Source organism: Panulirus ornatus, chromosome 6 (assembly GCF_036320965.1).
Source record: "Panulirus ornatus isolate Po-2019 chromosome 6, ASM3632096v1, whole genome shotgun sequence".
Lineage (NCBI taxonomy): Eukaryota > Metazoa > Arthropoda > Malacostraca > Decapoda > Palinuridae > Panulirus > Panulirus ornatus.
In genome coordinates this window covers 2,279,534-2,298,775 of record NC_092229.1, presented here as the reverse complement: position 1 = coordinate 2,298,775, position 19,242 = coordinate 2,279,534, and the positions used below count along the sequence as shown (strand labels likewise).

Sequence of the window (19,242 nt, the reverse complement as noted above, 5' to 3'; positions counted from 1 at the left end):
ACCTGTCACCCCTTTTATCACATTCACATCCAACAATCTCTTTTCTGTATTCATGTAAATCAACACATAAACTACTAATTCTCACTTATGTGTACTTATGAATCTTTTTAAAGTGAGTAACCCCTACTACCATTCTTCTTGCTATAAACAACTCGACAAACTTTTCCCCATTCTCATTTAAACCAGGAACCCCATGATACTCAGATAAAACCTCAATTACCTCATCGTGCACTCTTTCATTAAGATTCCATAGCACCATGATTAGGTCTTACTCAAAATTGCCAAAGCACTTCCTCAACTCCTCCTATAAAGCCCTAGTTTCTTCTCCATTCCTCTCACTACCACAAAAATTCCATCACTTCTCATAGTCTACCATCAATCTAACCCACATCCATCCTGAATTCATGTCCTTACACTCTTTAGCACAGACTTACAGCTCCTGCCTGATTATGGTTAAGTCCCATCGTAATCAAGTACACTCTCAAACCCCAGACTTAAATTCCCGAATATTCCTGAATTGCTGTATCTCTTACCCTGCAACTTAATTTCATTCAAAGCCAGAACATCCTGGATTCTTTCATCAAACACAGCATCTATCACTCTCATCTTCTGATCTTCGTTACATCGACACACAATAATAACACTAATGATGATAATAATAACAGTAACAATAATAGAATGAATTGGAATGATGTGGTATACTGGGGTCAACGTGCTGTCAATGGATTGAACCAGGGTAAACCATGGAAAAGTCTATGGGGCCTGGATGTAGGTTGGGAGCTGTGGTTTCAGTGCATTACACTTGACAGCCAGAGACGTGTGAAAGAATGTGGCCTTCTTTGTCTGTTATCCTGGCACTACCTCACTGAAGCAGGGGGTAGTGATGCTGTTTCCTGTGGGGCAGGGTAGTGCCAGGAATGGATGAAGGCAAGCAAGTATGAATATGTGCAAGTGTATATATGTATATGTCTTTGTATGTATATGTATGTATATGTGTATATGTTATGGATATGTAAATGTATGTATATATGTGTTTATGGGCACAAACATGACGACGGGAATGGATGAGGGCAGCAAGTATGGATATGTACACGTGTATATATGTATATGTCTATTTAAGTATATGTATGTATATGTTGAAATGTATATGTATGTATATGTGCATGTGTTGGAATTTATGTATATACATGTGTATATACATGTATCCCTGTGATACTTCGCTAACGTGGGAGATGGTGGTTACGAATAAAAAAAATAATATCAATAATAATAATAATAATAGTAATAATCCCCAAATTATTCAAAATACTTATTCTATAAAGCTGCTGCAATAAAGTGTATTCACATATACTTAATACTTAGCTGTCTACTGCAAATGATATGTAACATCCAAAGCTTAATACTATACTATACTTGTTTTGAACTCTTCCATTTTGTGGAACAGCCACTGTGGACCAGAGGGAAAAACAATTTGAAAGCAATAAGTGATTCCATGATATGCTAAAAGCATATATATTGGGTTCTCTTTAAAACTGGAATGCAGGTGCAAATGCAGAGAAAGGGATATAAGTGGCAAACAAACTGTAACAAGATAACTAAATAAACCATCTCACACTTAAACAGCTAAAGAAATGTAATAAATGTAATAAAAGATAAGTAAAGTATATATATCAGTTTTCAAAGCTACTTCAGAGAATGAATTATACCTTACCTGCCTGTTCCATCAGACCAACAAACATCAGGAACTGTGGGGAATGTTCAGTCCAGGAATTGGCAGATGATAGAAGCATAATCAGTGTTGCATTGAGATGATTGTGGTACAATTCACTTGTTTCTGTACACCCAGTCTTATTTGCTAGAGCATCAAGCAGATCTAGAGCTGATATGACATTATCATCGTCCTCTGATGAAGATGCAATAAACAATAAAACCCCAAAAATATCAAAACTGTTTTCATTCGGGTCACACTTTGTTATAATCAATTGTATCAACTGGAGAAGGGCGCGTTGATGCTCATAGTAAGAAACATACGCTACATCCTCAGAGGAAACAGTTCTTATTATATCAGTGATAACGTTTTGGAGATAAGAACTTCTTGTGCCTTCAGCTAGAGCAGCCAGTATGATTAATGGATGCTCCATCTTTTCACCTGCCCTGATCCATGGCAAGATGAGGGGAAGGTATGTGGTTGGAGGAAGGAAGTGGCCTAAGTATCTGCTACAGTCTAAAACCTGTTAAAAGTTATAGAAGAGTAAAAATCACCTGCCAAAAATACAGATTACACAACACTATCCATGTATCATCATTTATTCCAATTCATATTCCATGGGATGGATCAAGTACATACAAGCTCTGATAGCAGTCATACCTGTCAACCAATGTCTAGTTTGTTATAAATAAACACAAACTTCCCCAATGGGTATTATGTACTATACATACATGGTTGATTAGTCAAATTAGACCAATGCCTCTCTGCACTTGAGACAGTACATATCTAAAGGATCAGCCTTTTATCTACCATACATTCCGTATAGCTATGCTATAACCTAAAAGATTTTAATCCATGTGCCTTTCTAATGACTATCTCTAACCACATACCTCTCGTACAGCATCTTCATTTTCTCAATCCTCTTAATTCAAACAATACTATCCAAATTACCCACTTCTACGGTTTTTGTTATACCCACTGCAACATATATAAACTTGGACTGTACATCCATCTATCAAAGTTGAAACAAATAACCCTTCATCAAAACTTCTTGCAAACTCTACACTTACTTTCTTGGTACTCACCAGAGATTTCAGTACAAAATTTCAACTTTCCCATTACCTTCTTTACCAAACTTTACTCCCAGATATATAAACTTATCCAAAGTTTCTAGTTCTTCACCACATAAAGTGATATTACACTGTGATGCCCCATCCCTTTCATAAACTAGAGTCTTCTGTTTATCACATTCACTTTAAGCATCCTCCTCCTACATACATCATCAACGTGTGCAAACATAACTTCATCTGCATACAGCATTAGTGGTAACACCATTCTGTTTTTCTAAGATTTAGTGGCACACTACAATCACTCTTCCATACTTTCATTTCATGTTATGCATCCTCCGTAAAAGCACTACAAACTGATGGTGATGTAACATAAACATGGCATACTTTACAATTAGTTCAAATTACCAATTAATGCTAGACATATACAGATTTCTTATAAAAGCTCTTGATAGTACTGAAAAGTCTTCCTAGCATACTATATAGAGTCAGAACTTCTCTCAAAGCTTTCCTGTTCACTTTATCACGAGTCTTTCCAAATCCATTACCATTGATAATATATAACCTCAAGGACCTTTTTACCAGGGGCTACTGCAGCTACATGGGTGCACCAAAATTAACAGCAGAGAAAGGATAGAATCCATGGGAAAAAACATTCTTTGATAAGACTGTATAGTACTTCAATGATATTTTCTTACTGAAGGTATACCTGTTAAAATCTAGTCTATTTCTAAACTTTATTATTCACTAACAAAAGGCTCACATATCCTTTTAACTCTAAGTCACTATACTGTATTACATTTTGCCTACTGTTCCAAGGAAATATTCCTCTATAATTCTCATAACTGGATTTCAATGTCTAAAAGAGGAAAAAGAAGAGGGAGTCAAGTGGACAGTGTGCATCCTCCTTGAAGGCTCAGATTGGGGTGTCTGAATGTGTGTGGATGTAACCAATATGAGGAGAAAGGAGAGATAGGTAGAATGTTTGAGGAAAGAGAGCCTGGATATTCTGCTCTAAGAGAAACGAAGCTCAAGGGTAAAGGGGAAGAATGGTTAGGAAACATCTTGGGAGTAAAGTTAGGGGTTGTTGAGAGGACAAGAGTTAAGGAAGGAGTAGGACTACTCCTGAAGCAAGAGTTGTGGGAGTGTGTGATAGAGTGTAAGGGAGTAAATTCTAGACTGATGTGGGTGAAACTGAAAGTGGATGTAGATGGGTGATTATTGGTGCTTATGCAAATGGTTATGAGAAGAAACATCATGAGAGGCAAGTATTTTGGGAGCAGCTGGGTAAGGGTGTCAGCAGTTTTGGTGCACGAGACCAGGTATTAGTGATGGGTGATTTGAATGCAAAGATGAACAATGTTTTAGCTGAGGGCATAGTTGGTGCACATGGGGTATTCAGTGCTATGAATTGAAATGGTGAAAAGCTTATGGATTTGTGTGCCAAAAATAAGACTGGTGATTGGGAATACCTGGTTTAAAAAGAGATATACACAAGTATACGTATGTGAGTAGGAGAGATGGTTAATGGGCATTATTAGATTACTTATCAATTGATGTGTGTGTAAAAGAGAGACTTTTGAATGTAAATGTGCTGAGAGGGGCAGCTGGTGGAATGTTTGATTACTATCTTTTGGAAGCAAAGGTGAAGATTTGAGGAGGTTTTCAAAAAAAGAAAAGAGAATATAGGGGAGAAGAGTGATGAGAGTAAGCAAACTTGGAAAAGAGACTTGTGTGAAGAAATACCAGGAAAGACTGAGTGTATAATGGCATAAGGTGAGAGCAAATTAAGTGGGGGGAGTAGATGAAGACCAGGATGTATTTAGGGAAGCTGTGATGGCATGTGCAAGAGACGTATGTGGCATGAGAAAGGTGGGAAGTGGGCAGATTAGAAAGGGTAGTGAGTGGTGGGATGAAGAAGTAAAGATGTTAGTGAAAGAGAAAAGAGAGGTGTTAGGACAGGTCTTACAAGGAAGGAGTGCAAATAACTAGGAGATGTATAAGAGAAAGCAGCAGGAGGTTAAGAGGAAGGTGTAAGGGAAGAAAAAGAGGGCAAATGAGAGTTGGAGTGAGAGAGTATCATTAAACTTTAGGGAAAATAAAAAGATCCTTTGGAAGGAGGTAAATAATGTGTGAAAGACAAGAGAACAAATGGGAACATTGGTGAAATTGGCAAGTGGGAAGTAATAACAGGTAGTGATGGAGTGAGTATTCTTAAGAACTGCTGAATGTGTTTGATGATAGAGTGGCAGACGTAAGGTGTTTTGGTTGGGGTGGTGTGCAAAGGGAGGCAGTCAGGGAGAATGATTTGGTGAAGAAAGAAAAGGTGGTGAAAGCCTTGCAAAAGATGAAATCCAGCATGGCAATGGGAGTGGATGGTACTGCAGTTATATTCATTAAGGAAGTGGGTGACTGTGCTGATGATTGGTTGATGAGGATATTCGGTGTATGTATGCATCATGATGAAACGCCAGAGGATTGGTGGAATGCATGTATAGTGCCAATGTACAAAGGCAAAGGGGATAAAGGTGAGTGTTCAAACTACAGTGGCATAAGTTTTTTTAGTATACCTGGACAATTGTATTGGAGGGTATTGATTGAGAGGGTGAAGGCATGTACAAAGAATCAGATTGGGGAGGAGCAGTGGTTTCAGAAGTGGTAAGATGTGAGGATCAGATGTTTACTTTGATGAATGTATGCGAGAAGTATTTAGAAAAACAGTTGGACTTGTATTTGGCATTTATACATCTCAAGAAGGCATACAATATTTAGAATATATGATGAAGGAGGTAAGCTGCCAGAAGCAGTGAGAAGTTTATATAAAGGGTGTAAGGCATGTGTACGAGTAGGAAGAGAGGAGAGTGACTGGTTCTTAGGGAAGGTCGGTCTGCAGCAGGGGTTTGTGATGTCACCATGGTTGTCTAATTTGTTTATGGATGGTGCAGTTTAAGGAGGTAAATACAAGAGTTTTGGAGAGAGGGGCATGTGTGCAGTCTGTTGGGGACAAGAAGGCCTGGGAAGCGAGTCAGCTGTTGTTTGTCGATGATAAAGCAGTGGCAGCTGATTCAAGTGAGACTCTATAGAAGTTGGTAACTGAGTTTGGATCAGTGTGTGAAAGTTGAAAGTTAAGAGTAAACTTGAATAATAGCAAGGTTATGAGGTATAACAGGGTTGAGGGACAAGTTACTTTGGATTCAAGTTTGAATGGAGAAAAATTGGAGGAAGTGAAGTGTTATAGATATCTAAGAGTGGACTTAGCAGCGAATGGAGCTATGGAAGTGGAAGTGAGTCATAGAGTGGGGAGGGGACGAATGTTCTGGGAGTGATGAAGAATGTGTGGAAAGAGAGAACATTATCTCTGAGAGCAAACATGGGTACGTTTGAAGGAACAGTAGTACCAACATTACCGATGGCTGTGAGGCATGGGCTATGGATAGTGTTGCATGGAGGAGGATGGCTGTGTCTGAAATGAAATGCTTGAGGACAATATGTGGTGTGAGATGGTTTGATCAAGTAAGTACTGAATGGGTATAGAGAGATGTTATTATATTATCATTATATTTACTCACCATTTCCCACATCAGTGAGGTAGCGCCAAGAAACAGACAAAGAGTGGCCCATCCACTAATATACACATACTTGTACATAAACAATCATACAAGCACATCTATATACATATACATATCAACATATACATGCACATAGAGAGACATATACATATATACATATTCATGCTTTCTTGCCTTCATCTACTCCTGGCACTACCACACCCCACAGGAAAAAGCATCGCTACCCCTGCTTCAGCGAGGTGGTGCCAGGAAAAAAGACAAAAAAGGCCACATTCATTCACACTCAGTCTCCAGCTGTCATGTGTAATGCACTGAACCCACAGCTCCCTATCCACATCCAGGCCCCACAGGCCTTTCTGTGGTTTACCACAGACATTTCACATGCTCTGGTTCGGGTCACTGACAGCACATCAACCCAGGTATACCACATTGTTCCAATTCACTCTACTACTTGCGTGCCTCTAACCCTCCTGTTTGTTCATGCCCCAGCTGCTCAAAATCTTTTTCACTTCAACCTTTCACCTCCAATTTGGTCTCCCACTTTTCCTTGTTCCTTCCACCTTTGGCATAAACATCCTCTTTGTCAATCTTTCTTCACTCATTCCCTCCATATGTACAAAACATTTCAACACACCCTCTTCTGCTCTCTCGACTACACTCTTTTCATTTCCGCACTTCTTCATCTGTTTCCTGGAGCTACCTCACCAACGCGGAAAACGGCAATCAAAAACAACAATAAATGAGTAAATCTATTATTGCAATGCCCTTCCTGTTTATGCAGTGGAACTATTACTGCCTGTGTCCAATCATCAGGCACATGGGTATTTTTCCATACTTCCATGGTTGTTGGCACCCATGCCCTTTTCCTTGGCTGCAGAAATTGGAGGTGAGACTCCAATTCTATGACAAGTGCAAAACAAAGGTGCATGCAGCCTCAGAAAATTATGGTAATTAGTAATATACAGTGCTGGTTCTTTTACTGGTTCTTTAAGAAAAACAATGAAAATTAAAGTTAACATTATTCTTACAAATACCTTTACATAAAATCATGAATGTTCTGAAAAAATGGTAACTATTTAACAAACAGAGCTATTTCTAATAGGTGAAAGCCAAACAAGTGCTGTTTTTATCATTGATCCAAAAAGAAAGAGAACCTTAACTTATTTTTACATTGGGGGCTTAGTCATGGAAAAAAGTCCACATCAAGACCAGACCTTAACTCAGATATAAAGAGGTCAATGAAACAGAAAGAAAAAGAGACAAGAAAAGTATCTAAACATTTTGAAAGTGGAAAGCCTTCTTTAAAATGCCAAATCACAGTCATTATGAAAGACATGAGAGGGCAGATAGTTCAAAATCTTCGAGGTGTAGGGAAAGAAATAGTTATCAAAACAACCTACTCTTGAGATGCCAATAGCCACACACTACTCAAGTGACTCAACAACAGGTTGATAAGTATTGCATGGTCTAGTTCTGAGGTCCAATCTCATCAGAAAAATGGGGGTCAAAATTAGTGACAGTAATGGCCAATGTATATCAAATAAGGTTGATTTCTCATTGAACTCAAATGTCACATAAAATAATTCATATTTCTTTATAAAACTTCCAATGCCAAATTCTTTTCCACAGACCAATACTGCTGTACTCAGATTTCTAATAATTCAATGGAAAAGACCAATACTGCTGCACTCAGATTTCTAATCATTCAAAGTCTAATTGCATTCTATTTATTTATTTATTCATCATACTTTGTCGCAGTCTCCCGTGTTAGCAAGGAAACAGATGAAAGAATGGCCCAACCCACCCACATACACATGTATGTACATACATGTCCACACACAGACACATACATACCTATACAACTCAACATATACATATATATACACACACAGTCATATACATATATACACATGTACATAATTCATACTGTCTGCCCTTATTCATTCTCATCGCCACATATGAAATGAAAACCATCTCCCTCGCATGTGCGCGAGGTAGCACTAGGAAAAGACAACAGAGGCCACATTTGTTCACACTCAGTCTCTAGCTGTCATGTGTAATGCACCAAAACCACAGCTCCTTTTCCACACCCAGGCCCCACAAAACTTTCCATGGTTTACCCCAGACGCTTCACATGCCCTGGTTCAATCCATTGACAGCACATCGACCCAGATATACCACATCGTTCCAATTCACTCTATTCTTTGCATGCCTTTTACCCTCCTGTATGTTCAGGTCCCAATCACTCAAAATCTTTTTCACTCCATCTTTCCACTTCCCATTTGGTCTTCCACTTCTCCTCGTTCCCTCCACCTCTGACACATATATCCTCTTTGTCAATCTTTCCTTACTCATTCTCTCCATGTGACCAAACCATTTCAAAACACCCTCTTCTGCTCTCTCAACCACACTCTTTTTACTACCACACATCTCTCTTACCTTTTCATTACTTACCTGATCAAACCACCTCACACCACATACTATCCTCAAACATCTCATTTTCATCACATCCACCTTCCTCCACACAACTCTATCTATAGCACATGCCTTGCAACCATATAACACTGTTGGAACCACTATTCCTTTAAACATACCCATTTTTGCTTTCCAAGATAACGTTCTCTACTTCCACACATTTTTCAATGCTCCCAGAACTTTCACCCCCTCCCCCACCCTCTGATTCATTTCCGCTTCCATGGTTCCATCCACTGCCAAATCCACTCCCAGATATCTAAAACACTTCTCTTCCTCCAGATTTTCTCCAATCAAACTTACCTCCCAATTGACTTGTCCCTCAACCCTACTGTACCTAATAACCTTGCTCTTATTCACTTTTACTCTCAGCTTTCTTCTTTCTCACACTTTACCAAACCCAGTCACCTCCTTCTGCAGTTTCTCATCCAAATCAGCCACCAGCGCTGTATCATTTATCCTATGCCTTCTCCAGATCCATAAATGCTACATACAAATCCATTTGCTTTTCCAAGTATTTCTCACATACATTCTTCAAAGCAAACACCTGATCCACACATCCTCTACCACTTCTGAAACCACACTGCTCTTCCCCAATCTGATGCTCTGTACATGCCTTCACCCTCTCAATCAATACCCTCCCATATAATTTCCCAGGAATACTCAACAAACTTATACCTCTGTAATTTGAGCACTCACTCTTATCCCCTTTGCCTTTGTACAATGGCACTATGCAAGCATTCCACCAGTCCTCAGGCACCTCGCCATGAGTCATACATACATTAAATAACCTTACTAACCAGTCAACAATACAGTCATCCACTTTTTTAATAAATTCCACTGCAATACCATCCAAACCCGATGCCTTGCCGGCTTTCATCTTCCGCAAAGCTTTTACTACCTCTTCTCTGTTTACCAAATCATCCTCCCTAACCCTCTCACTTTGCATACCACCTCAACCAAAACACCCTATATCTGCCACTCTATCGTCAAACACATTCAACAAACCTTCAAAATACTCACTCCATATCCTTCTCATATCACCACTACTTGTTATCACCTCCCCATTAGCCCCTTCACTGATGTTCCCATTTGTTCCCTTGTCTTACGCACTTTATTTACCTCCTTCCAAAACATCTTTTTATTCTCCCTAAAATTAAATGATAATCTCTCACCCCAACTCTCATTTGCCCTCTTTTTCGCCTTTTGCACCTTTCTCTTGACCTCCTGCCTCTTTCTTTTATACATCTCCCATTCATTTGCATTATTTCCCTGCAAAAATCATCCAAATGCCTCCCTCTTCTCTTTCACTAATAATCTTACTTCTTCATCCCACCACTCACTACCCTTTCTAATCTGCCCACCTCCCACGCTTCTCATGCCACAAGCATCTTTTGCGCAAGCCATCACTGCTTCCCTAAATACATCCCATTCCTCCCCCACTCTCCTTATGTCCTTTGTTCTCACCTTTTTCCATTCTGTACTGAGTCTCTCCTGGTACTTCCTCACACAAGCCTCCTTCCCAAGCTCACTCACTCTCACCACTCTCTTCACCCCAACATTCTCTCTTCTTTTCTGAAAACCTCTACAAATCTACACCTTCGTCTCCACCAGATAATGATCAGACATCCCTCCAGCTGCACCTCTTAGCACATTAACATCCAAAAGTTTCTCTTTCGTGCACCTATCAATTAACACGTAATCCAATAATGCTCTCTGGCCATCTCTCCTACTTACATATGTATACTTATGTATATCTCTCTTTTTAAACCAGGTATTCCCAATCACCAGTCCGTTTTCAGCACATAAATCTACAAGCTCTTCACCATCTCCATTTACAACAATGAAAACCCCATGTACACCAATTATTCCCTCAACTGCTACATTACTCACCTTTGCATTCAAATTACCCATCACTATAACCCAGTCCCATGCATCAAAACTACTAAGACACTCACTCTGCTGCTCCCAAAACACTTGAATTTATTTCATAAATTTCCCTGCCTTATGTTCACTAATTCCTCTACAGTATATCATAAAGTTTCCTGATAAATCTTTATTTTTCTTCAACATAAGTACTGGCTTTATTAACAAAAGTGCCGTTACAACCATAATGCATGTCAGGGTCACCTTCCAGTATGTCCTTCCCTCATTTAATTTATCAAAATACATATTCATTCCAAAGATCTTCAAATAAAACCCTAAACCCATGTCCTACATTTACAAACCTATCAAATTACCATAAGATTTGTCTTTCAAAACATCAAGTTCACACCCAATGTTTCCATTAATTTCCATCACAAGAAGACTGCTGTAATGTTTGAGATTATCTTTAGAAATAAAAGTCCATGAAAGTGAGAAAAACAAATCTTGAGCAATTACAAAGCATAGAAATGTACAAACTTCCCTGAAATCACTTATATTTCAAGGACATTATATTCAATATATCATCAGTGATAATTAGTGGAAATATACAAAGTTCCAATGCACCCATTAGCAATGTCATGAATTTATAATGAATAGAAACTTCTTAAAACTGGAATTACTCAGACCTGCACCTTTCAAAATTTTTGAAGTTTTAAGGTTAAAATGTACATAAATCACATACCTGTTTTATAATATTTGCTTCCCTATCATCAGCTGCTAAAATAAGACCTTTGAGAATCTTTTCTGCATACTGTGTTATTCCCGTATCAGCATTGAGGACCAGGACAGTCAAGAGTTTAGCTGCTTGTAGCCTGGGTCCTGCCAGCCAGTCATCCAGATCAGTCATCAACCCAGGCAAAATATGATAGAGTGCACGTTGTACAAGAATACGGCATCCAACAGAAGGTCTCTTTTCTGAAAATTAAACATTTGCTAGTTCAGCTACTAATATGAAATGATAATTTATATGTAACACTTTGCAGTACTTACTAAAAACAGGAGCACACTACATTACAGTTATGATGTACATTAATTCATTCTGTTACAATAATTCCATCACCTCCAGTTGGATAATCTTCCATGGTCACATCAAAATCAATATCTTCTTTCAGCTGGTCAATGTTCTCTTGTTCATACTGGTGTCCCACTTTTGACCAGAGTTCCTTTGCCTTCTGCTGTACATCAGCATCATCATCTCTTAGCCTGCAAGAGGGCAACAATGCTGTGCATTACTTCTTGTGGAGGTAATTAATCTTTGGATGTGACAAAATTCTCCAATTAGCAAAATAGCAGAAAACGCTTATCTTATTGGTGACAGCATGAACAAGAAGACATTCAATCCACTTCTTTTAGACTACTAAGGGATACACTACCTCACTAATGTAGGAAATGACAAACAAGTATAAAAAAAACTTTAAAAGTTTCTTTGTGGTTCTTTGGACACTGATGATTGGATGGTTAAGGAGGGAAAGATTAAAAGATTTATTACAGATACTGCTTTACATTGGAGATATGTTCTAGTAAACACATCTTAGTGAAATCACTTGTGATCAACAGGATTCAATGCAAGAAGTAGGGGTATACATTCATGGGGAGATTTCTCAACTTAATTTTCACAGAGATATGAATAAAATGTCAAGACTCATGCAATATATCATATATGTATCACAAATCCAAGTGAATGAATAAGAAATACAGCTTAAAACCATACTTCTTTCAAGCAGAAATGCATCATACTAGGTACAGGTATGTTATGCTAATTCTGATCTTTGATCCAGACACTCAACATTCATTTCATGTTCTCCATAACTTCATTATCAGTACAGATGATCTTTGTTGTAACTAAAGGTGTTATGTTTGAAGCACACTGTCTCATTTTCTTTGCATGCTCAAGAACTCTTCTTGCTGATATATAAAATAGGCCATGAGCTCTGACAACATTAACACCACAATGACCAGCGTCGAAACCCTTCAAAATTATCAATTTTAACCAAAGCTGATATTATTCTTGCTACTTATCTTCTCACAAGCACAAGACTCCCTTTGGCATTTTCCATTCATATGTGTATGGGAAGTTTATCTCTTTTCCATTCCTACAATATAAAGTTTATATTTTCATGATCACCATATAAGCAAATCTCCAAGCAATGAAGCACTGGACAGTGAGAATTAGGTGTACAATAAATGCCTACCATGCACAAAAAATATCATTATAACATACTTGAACTGTTCTGCTGTTATATGGTGTTCCTTACTGAATGCTGATGATGACTTAATATGAAACATATGGCCAGTACTAGTATTAAGAATATATGGTGTGGGAGGAAAGTTGTTAGAAGCAGTGAAAAGTTTTTATCGAGGATGTAAGGCATGTGTACGTGTAGGAAGAGAGGAAAGTGATTGGTTCTCAGTGAATGTAGGTTTGCGGCAGGGGTGTGTGATGTCTCCATGGTTGTTTAATTTGTTTATGGATGGGGTTGTTAGGGAGGTGAATGCAAGAGTTTTGGAAAGAGGGGCAAGTATGAAGTCTGTTGGGGATGAGAGAGCTTGGGAAGTGAGTCAGTTGTTGTTCGCTGATGATACAGCGCTGGTGGCTGATTCATGTGAGAAACTGCAGAAGCTGGTGACTGAGTTTGGTAAAGTGTGTGGAAGAAGAAAGTTAAGAGTAAATGTGAATAAGAGCAAGGTTATTAGGTACAGTAGGGTTGAGGGTCAAGTCAATTGGGAGGTGAGTTTGAATGGAGAAAAACTGGAGGAAGTAAAGTGTTTTAGATATCTGGGAGTGGATCTGGCAGCGGATGGAACCATGGAAGCGGAAGTGGATCATAGGGTGGGGGAGGGGGCGAAAATTCTGGGGGCCTTGAAGAATGTGTGGAAGTCGAGAACATTATCTCGGAAAGCAAAAATGGGTATGTTTGAGGGAATAGTGGTTCCAACAATGTTGTATGGTTGCGAGGCGTGGGCTACGGATAGAGTTGTGCGCAGGAGGATGGATGTGCTGGAAATGAGATGTTTGAGGACAATGTGTGGTGTGAGGTGGTTTGATCGAGTGAGTAACGTAAGGGTAAGAGAGATGTGTGGAAATAAAAAGAGCATGGTTGAGAGAGCAGAAGAGGGTGTTTTGAAGTGGTTTGGGCACATGGAGAGGATGAGTGAGGAAAGATTGACCAAGAGGATATATGTGTCGGAGGTGGAGGGAGCAAGGAGAAGAGGGAGACCAAATTGGAGGTGGAAAGATGGAGTGAAAAAGATTTTGTGTGATCGGGGCCTGAACATGCAGGAGGGTGAAAGGAGGGCAAGGAATAGAGTGAATTGGAGCGATGTGGTATACCGGGGTTGACGTGCTGTCAGTGGATTGAATCAAGGCATGTGAAGCGTCTGGGGTAAACCATGGAAAGCTGTGTAGGTATGTATATTTGCGTGTGTGGACGTATGTATATATATGTGTATGGGGGGGGTTGGGCCATTTCTTTCGTCTGTTTCCTTGCGCTACCTCGCAAACGCGGGAGACAGCGACAAAGTATAAAAAAAAAAAAAAAAAAAAAATGGCCAGTACTGCCTTACTAGGCACAAAAATTGTCAAAGCTATTTTAGTCATCAGGTAACTTTTAAAGTGAACACAGTTTAAGGACACAGCCAGGATTTTGTAAAGGGTGGGTCTCTAATGACTTTTGAGAACATCTGTATGAGCAATCTCCTCTTGCAGCTTGCCTCACTGTGGTGTTGACTTCATTATCATGTGGAATAAAATGACTAGACCTTGCCTGTAGTGAATGTAGAACTTCCTACTGAACAACTCTACTTATCATGCTTCATCCTATCTGACATGGATTCCCTGCTATGATGTATAAATCTAAATGACCTGAATTTGTACTACTAGCTATGACCCTTTCAATTCAGATAAAAGGCATGGTTTCAAGACTGGATGTATTCAGGTCAGTCCATTCTGGACATTGTTGTGCTTAATGAGAAAAGTCATCTACAATTCATGCTAGGAGCATCAGCTAGTAATGAGATAAATGTTCAGGAATGTTTAAGCTCTGTGAGCATCACTTTCATTAAACAAAGTGCAGTTCTTACTCTCCCATTCAAAGTTGGGGGAACAGCCCCTCTAGCCTTCCAACAAAAACAACAGCAACATCCCAGGTTACACCCTTGCTATTACTTACAACCTTCTGCTTTTCTACCCTACCTAAATCTAAACAGATTAGAAGTTTAGGAAACAGGTCAGGAATAAAAATCCAAAGTTTTTGAAGCCAAGCAAAGCACAGATTTTGGAATTTTACAGATTTTACAAAATCATCACAGATTGTTGTCTGATTATGTCATACCCTTAACACAGCACTGTGCCTAACTGAATGTGAAATATATGTATATATAAACAGGAGAGCAAAAATCACTAGTTTGAAAGAACAGTAGCCCCAACATGGTTGCAAGACACAGGCTATAGATATTGTTGTGCGGAAGAGGGAGGATGTGTTGGAAATGACATGATTGAGGACAACATGTGCTGTGAGGCAGTTTGATCGAGTAGTTAATGAAAGGGTAAGAGAGATGTGTGGTAATAAAAGGAATGTGGTTAAACAAGGGGAGAATGAGTGAGGAAAGGTTGACAAAGAGGATATATGTGTCAGAGGTGGAGGGAACAAAGAGAAGCAAGAGACCAAATTGGAGGGGGAAGGATGGAGTGAAAAAGATTTTGAGTGATCGGCACCTAAACATACAGGAGTGCAAGAGGCCTGCAAGGAATAGAGTGAATTGGAACGATGTGGTATACTGGGGTCGACGTGCTGTCCATGGACTGAACCAGGGAATGTGTAATATCTGGGGTGAGCCATGGAAAGGTTTGTAGGACCTGGGTGTGGATAGGGAGCTGAGGTTATGGGGCATTACACTTGACAGCTAGAGACAGTGACCAAATGTGACCTTTTTTGTCTGTTTTCCTGGCACTATGTTGCTGTAACAGGGTAGTGTTGCTGTTTCCTGTGGTGCGGGATAGTGCCAGGAATGGATGAAGGCAAGTATGAATATGTACATGTTACATGTGTACATATATGTATATGTTTATGTGTATGTATATGTACGTGCACATGCGTTTATGTATGTATGTGTGTATATGAGTGGATGGGTCATTCTTCGTCCGTTTCCTGGTGCTACCTTGCTGACACAGGAAATGGCAATCAAGTACAATAAATAAATAAGTAAACAGGGAATATAAAAAAAATCTACCAAAATCATTGCACAGCACTTATCCAAGGTCCTCCCCTTTTAAAACCCTATGAACTAATAAAGGTATGCATAACAAGGTAGAGACTGACAGCTATTATGTAAGCATTGGAAGTGGCATGCAGTGCACATGAACCAAAAATTTAAAAAATAACTAAAGAATGCAAGTACTTTTAATATAAGTTTTCCATACATTCTCACACAACAATGGCATATGGTTAGTATAAGCAGGAGACTATAGAAACTCATGATCTAAGCTGATGGTAATTATGAATGTTTAGGATGAAAGATTTGGGAGTTTTCAGCTTTCAGAAACATGGATTTTCAAATTCTGGCTGTACTACTTTGACAGTGCTGGACCAAAGATTCTATGCGTTTACAGTTACAAAAGCATGAATTTTCAAATCTTGACCCAAGCTGTTCATATCCAGGAGATACACTTATCCCAAACTATCGAAATCTTTAGTTATCTGTCTTTCTTATGCACTAACATCAATCATATTGGTAAAATCAAAATTCAAAAGAGAAATGTGTCCCATGATAACCTAAGAGGTAAAAACGATCTTCCTGTTACATCCCATTTGTAGTGTAAATAGTGTTCTGTGCTATATTTGCCAAGTAATGAAAAAAGGGGTTTCATGCTGTTTTCACCAATCATTGAAAAGCCTATCTGTTTGTTCTGTCATAGAAATAGTATTTTCAAGAATTACATATGCTGCACTTTCAACCGTTGTGTGACCTCTTTTGGGAAGTCTACTTGCAATCTTATTAATCAAATTATACTGCACTGGTAATGGTATGTTCTTTCAAGATTTCAGTGCATTAAAATAAAGAAACTAAAACTTAACCTTGCTTAAGTTAGATTATTTTAATCACTTCTGTTTCACTCTTTTGCTGTTAAATTTAAATGTCCCAAAATTTTTTTCTCTTGTCAGTGAAACCTAGATCTATCCTATTCCTTTCAGAAAGTATTTTCCTTTACTACATGATTATTTGTTGCATAAAGCAGATATTTTGCATGATTTGGTAAGCATAATAAGTTTATATTTTAGTAGGGTCCCTTTAAAAGTATTACATAATGCTGCTGAAGAAGTTTTTTCCGATACCACTTCCTATACATTTCCATGGAAGTTTTGAAAAAGAGCGATGCTGCTTGGTTCTACATGGATGAAATCAAGGGTGTTAGTATTCAAGACTTGTGTGTTAACATGGCTAGAGTTAAATTGTCATTACTTTCAATTCTTTACAGATGCAAACTGTGAAAGAATGTTTTCAGTGGTACATCAAAATCTGAATGAATTTAGAAGTAGCATGTCAGCAGCCCTGGGGATGGGAAATAGAGTACTTTCCATGTGACTCCTGAGTGTAACAGATGGCAACTAAAAGAGACAGGGGCAGGGGGCTGGAAATCCCTCCCTCCTGTATTACTTTTCAAAAGAAATAATCAAGGAAAGACACATGAGGATCTTTTCCCTCTAAAGGCTTAATCGTCTGTTCTGAATGCTACCTCGCTTATGTGGGAAATAGCAAACATGTAAGAAAGAATGACAAGACCTTTAAATTGATATTTCATTATTCTTGTCAATTTCAGCTTAGTGATTCTAAAGTCACACTAGTGTTTATAAGCACTGAAGTTAGAAGAATAAAAAGACATACCAAAAAAAAGACTTCTATTTTCCAGCAGATTTTGAGGCAATCCCAGTCTCATTGCGTAGCAGAAGGATCAATCCTAAATTTTCTCTAATCCCTCAAGATCTGCACTCCTTTGTTTAATTTTTGCTTTAAAACGAGTCAGCATCATCTCTGTGGACATGGAAGAAATAACCTACCCATGTATCGCCAATGTGTCATAAAAAGGCAGCTAATATAAATTGGAAAGTAGCAGGTTTGAAATCCTCCCACTTTACACATTTACACAAAACAGGATTAGAAAAAAAAATGTGAAGGTAATCATTCCTCACCAAACTCCCAAATTAACTAAAAATTCTTTCAGTTTAGTTGAATACTACCCGAAGAGCAGCAAGGGAAGAATACGATGCCAGTAAGAGTAACGGTCAGGCATGTAGAGAGCTAAATCTCCACCCACTCCTACTAGTGCCAAGCGAACTTGTGGAAGATCCATTGCACATTGGGCTAGGGGGACACTGACATCCTGGATGATTTTGCTATCTCCATATAGCAAAAGATCACCTGAAAATGTATATTGTAATTCATACCTATAATACATATCCATCTCTTGAGATATCATTTATTTACTGGTAATATTAATTTGAAGCTTTGCTTTTGCTTTGTTGCTGTCTCCCGCGTTAGCGAGGTAGCGCAAGGAAACAGACGAAAGAATGGCCCAACCCACCCACATACACATGTATATACATACACGTCCACACACACAAATATACATACCTATACATCTCAATGTACACATATATATATATATACACACAAGACATATACATATATACACATGTACATAATTCATACTGTCTGCCTTTACTAATTTGTAGCATATAATGGTAAATCCTCTAATATACATCAACAATATTGCTAAATGGATGATATCTATAAAATAAGAAAGAACATACATTTGCAAGGTGTAGCACCCTCACCTGATTTTACTAAACTAATCAGCAGTGGTACATTCAGGATTTTGAGGCCCTAGGGCTAAAAATTCTTGGACCTTCCAAATTAGGGTACATCAAGTTTTTGAGAATTTGCAAGTTTATAATGAAAAATAGGATAAATAGGAATACTCAACAAACTTATGCTTCTGTAGTTTCAACACTCACCTTTATCCCCTTTGCCTTTGTATAATGGTACTATGCATGCATTCTGCCAATCTTCAGGCACTTCACCATGATCCATAAATACATTGAACATCTTTACCAACCAATCAACAACACACTTACCCTCTTTTTTAACAAATTCCACTGCGCTTCCATCCAAACCTGCTGCCTTCCCGGATTTCATCTTTCGCAAAGCTTTCACTACCTCTTCTATCTTAACCAAACCATTCTCCTTGATCCTCTCACTTGCACACCACCCTAACCAAAACACCCTATATCTGCCACTCTATCATTAAACACATCGAACAACTTTCAAAATAACCACTCCATCTCACTTCATCACTACCTGTTATCACCTTTCCACTTGCCCCCTTCACCAATGTTCCCATTTGTTCTCTTGTCTTAAACAAGTTATTTACCTCCTTTCAAAACATTATTTCATTGTCCCTAAAATTCAATGATACTCTCTCCCAACTCTCATTTGCCCTCTT

The 19,242-nt window shown here is 38.6% G+C and overlaps 1 protein-coding gene across 1 annotated transcript in view; it reads right to left on the bottom strand.

Annotated features, from left to right (window-relative positions):
- Positions 1-19,242, bottom strand: part of Dnaaf5 (Dynein axonemal assembly factor 5) — a 42,733-nt gene that overhangs the window by 21,324 nt on the left and 2,167 nt on the right. The window contains exons 2-5 of the mRNA XM_071662356.1: positions 17,978-18,158; positions 11,803-11,945; positions 11,425-11,657; positions 1,712-2,231 (exon numbers count right to left, since the gene is read on the bottom strand). Coding sequence (XP_071518457.1) covers positions 1,712-2,231; positions 11,425-11,657; positions 11,803-11,945; positions 17,978-18,158 — 1,077 coding nt within the window. The remainder of the gene's footprint in view (positions 1-1,711; positions 2,232-11,424; positions 11,658-11,802; positions 11,946-17,977; positions 18,159-19,242) is intronic.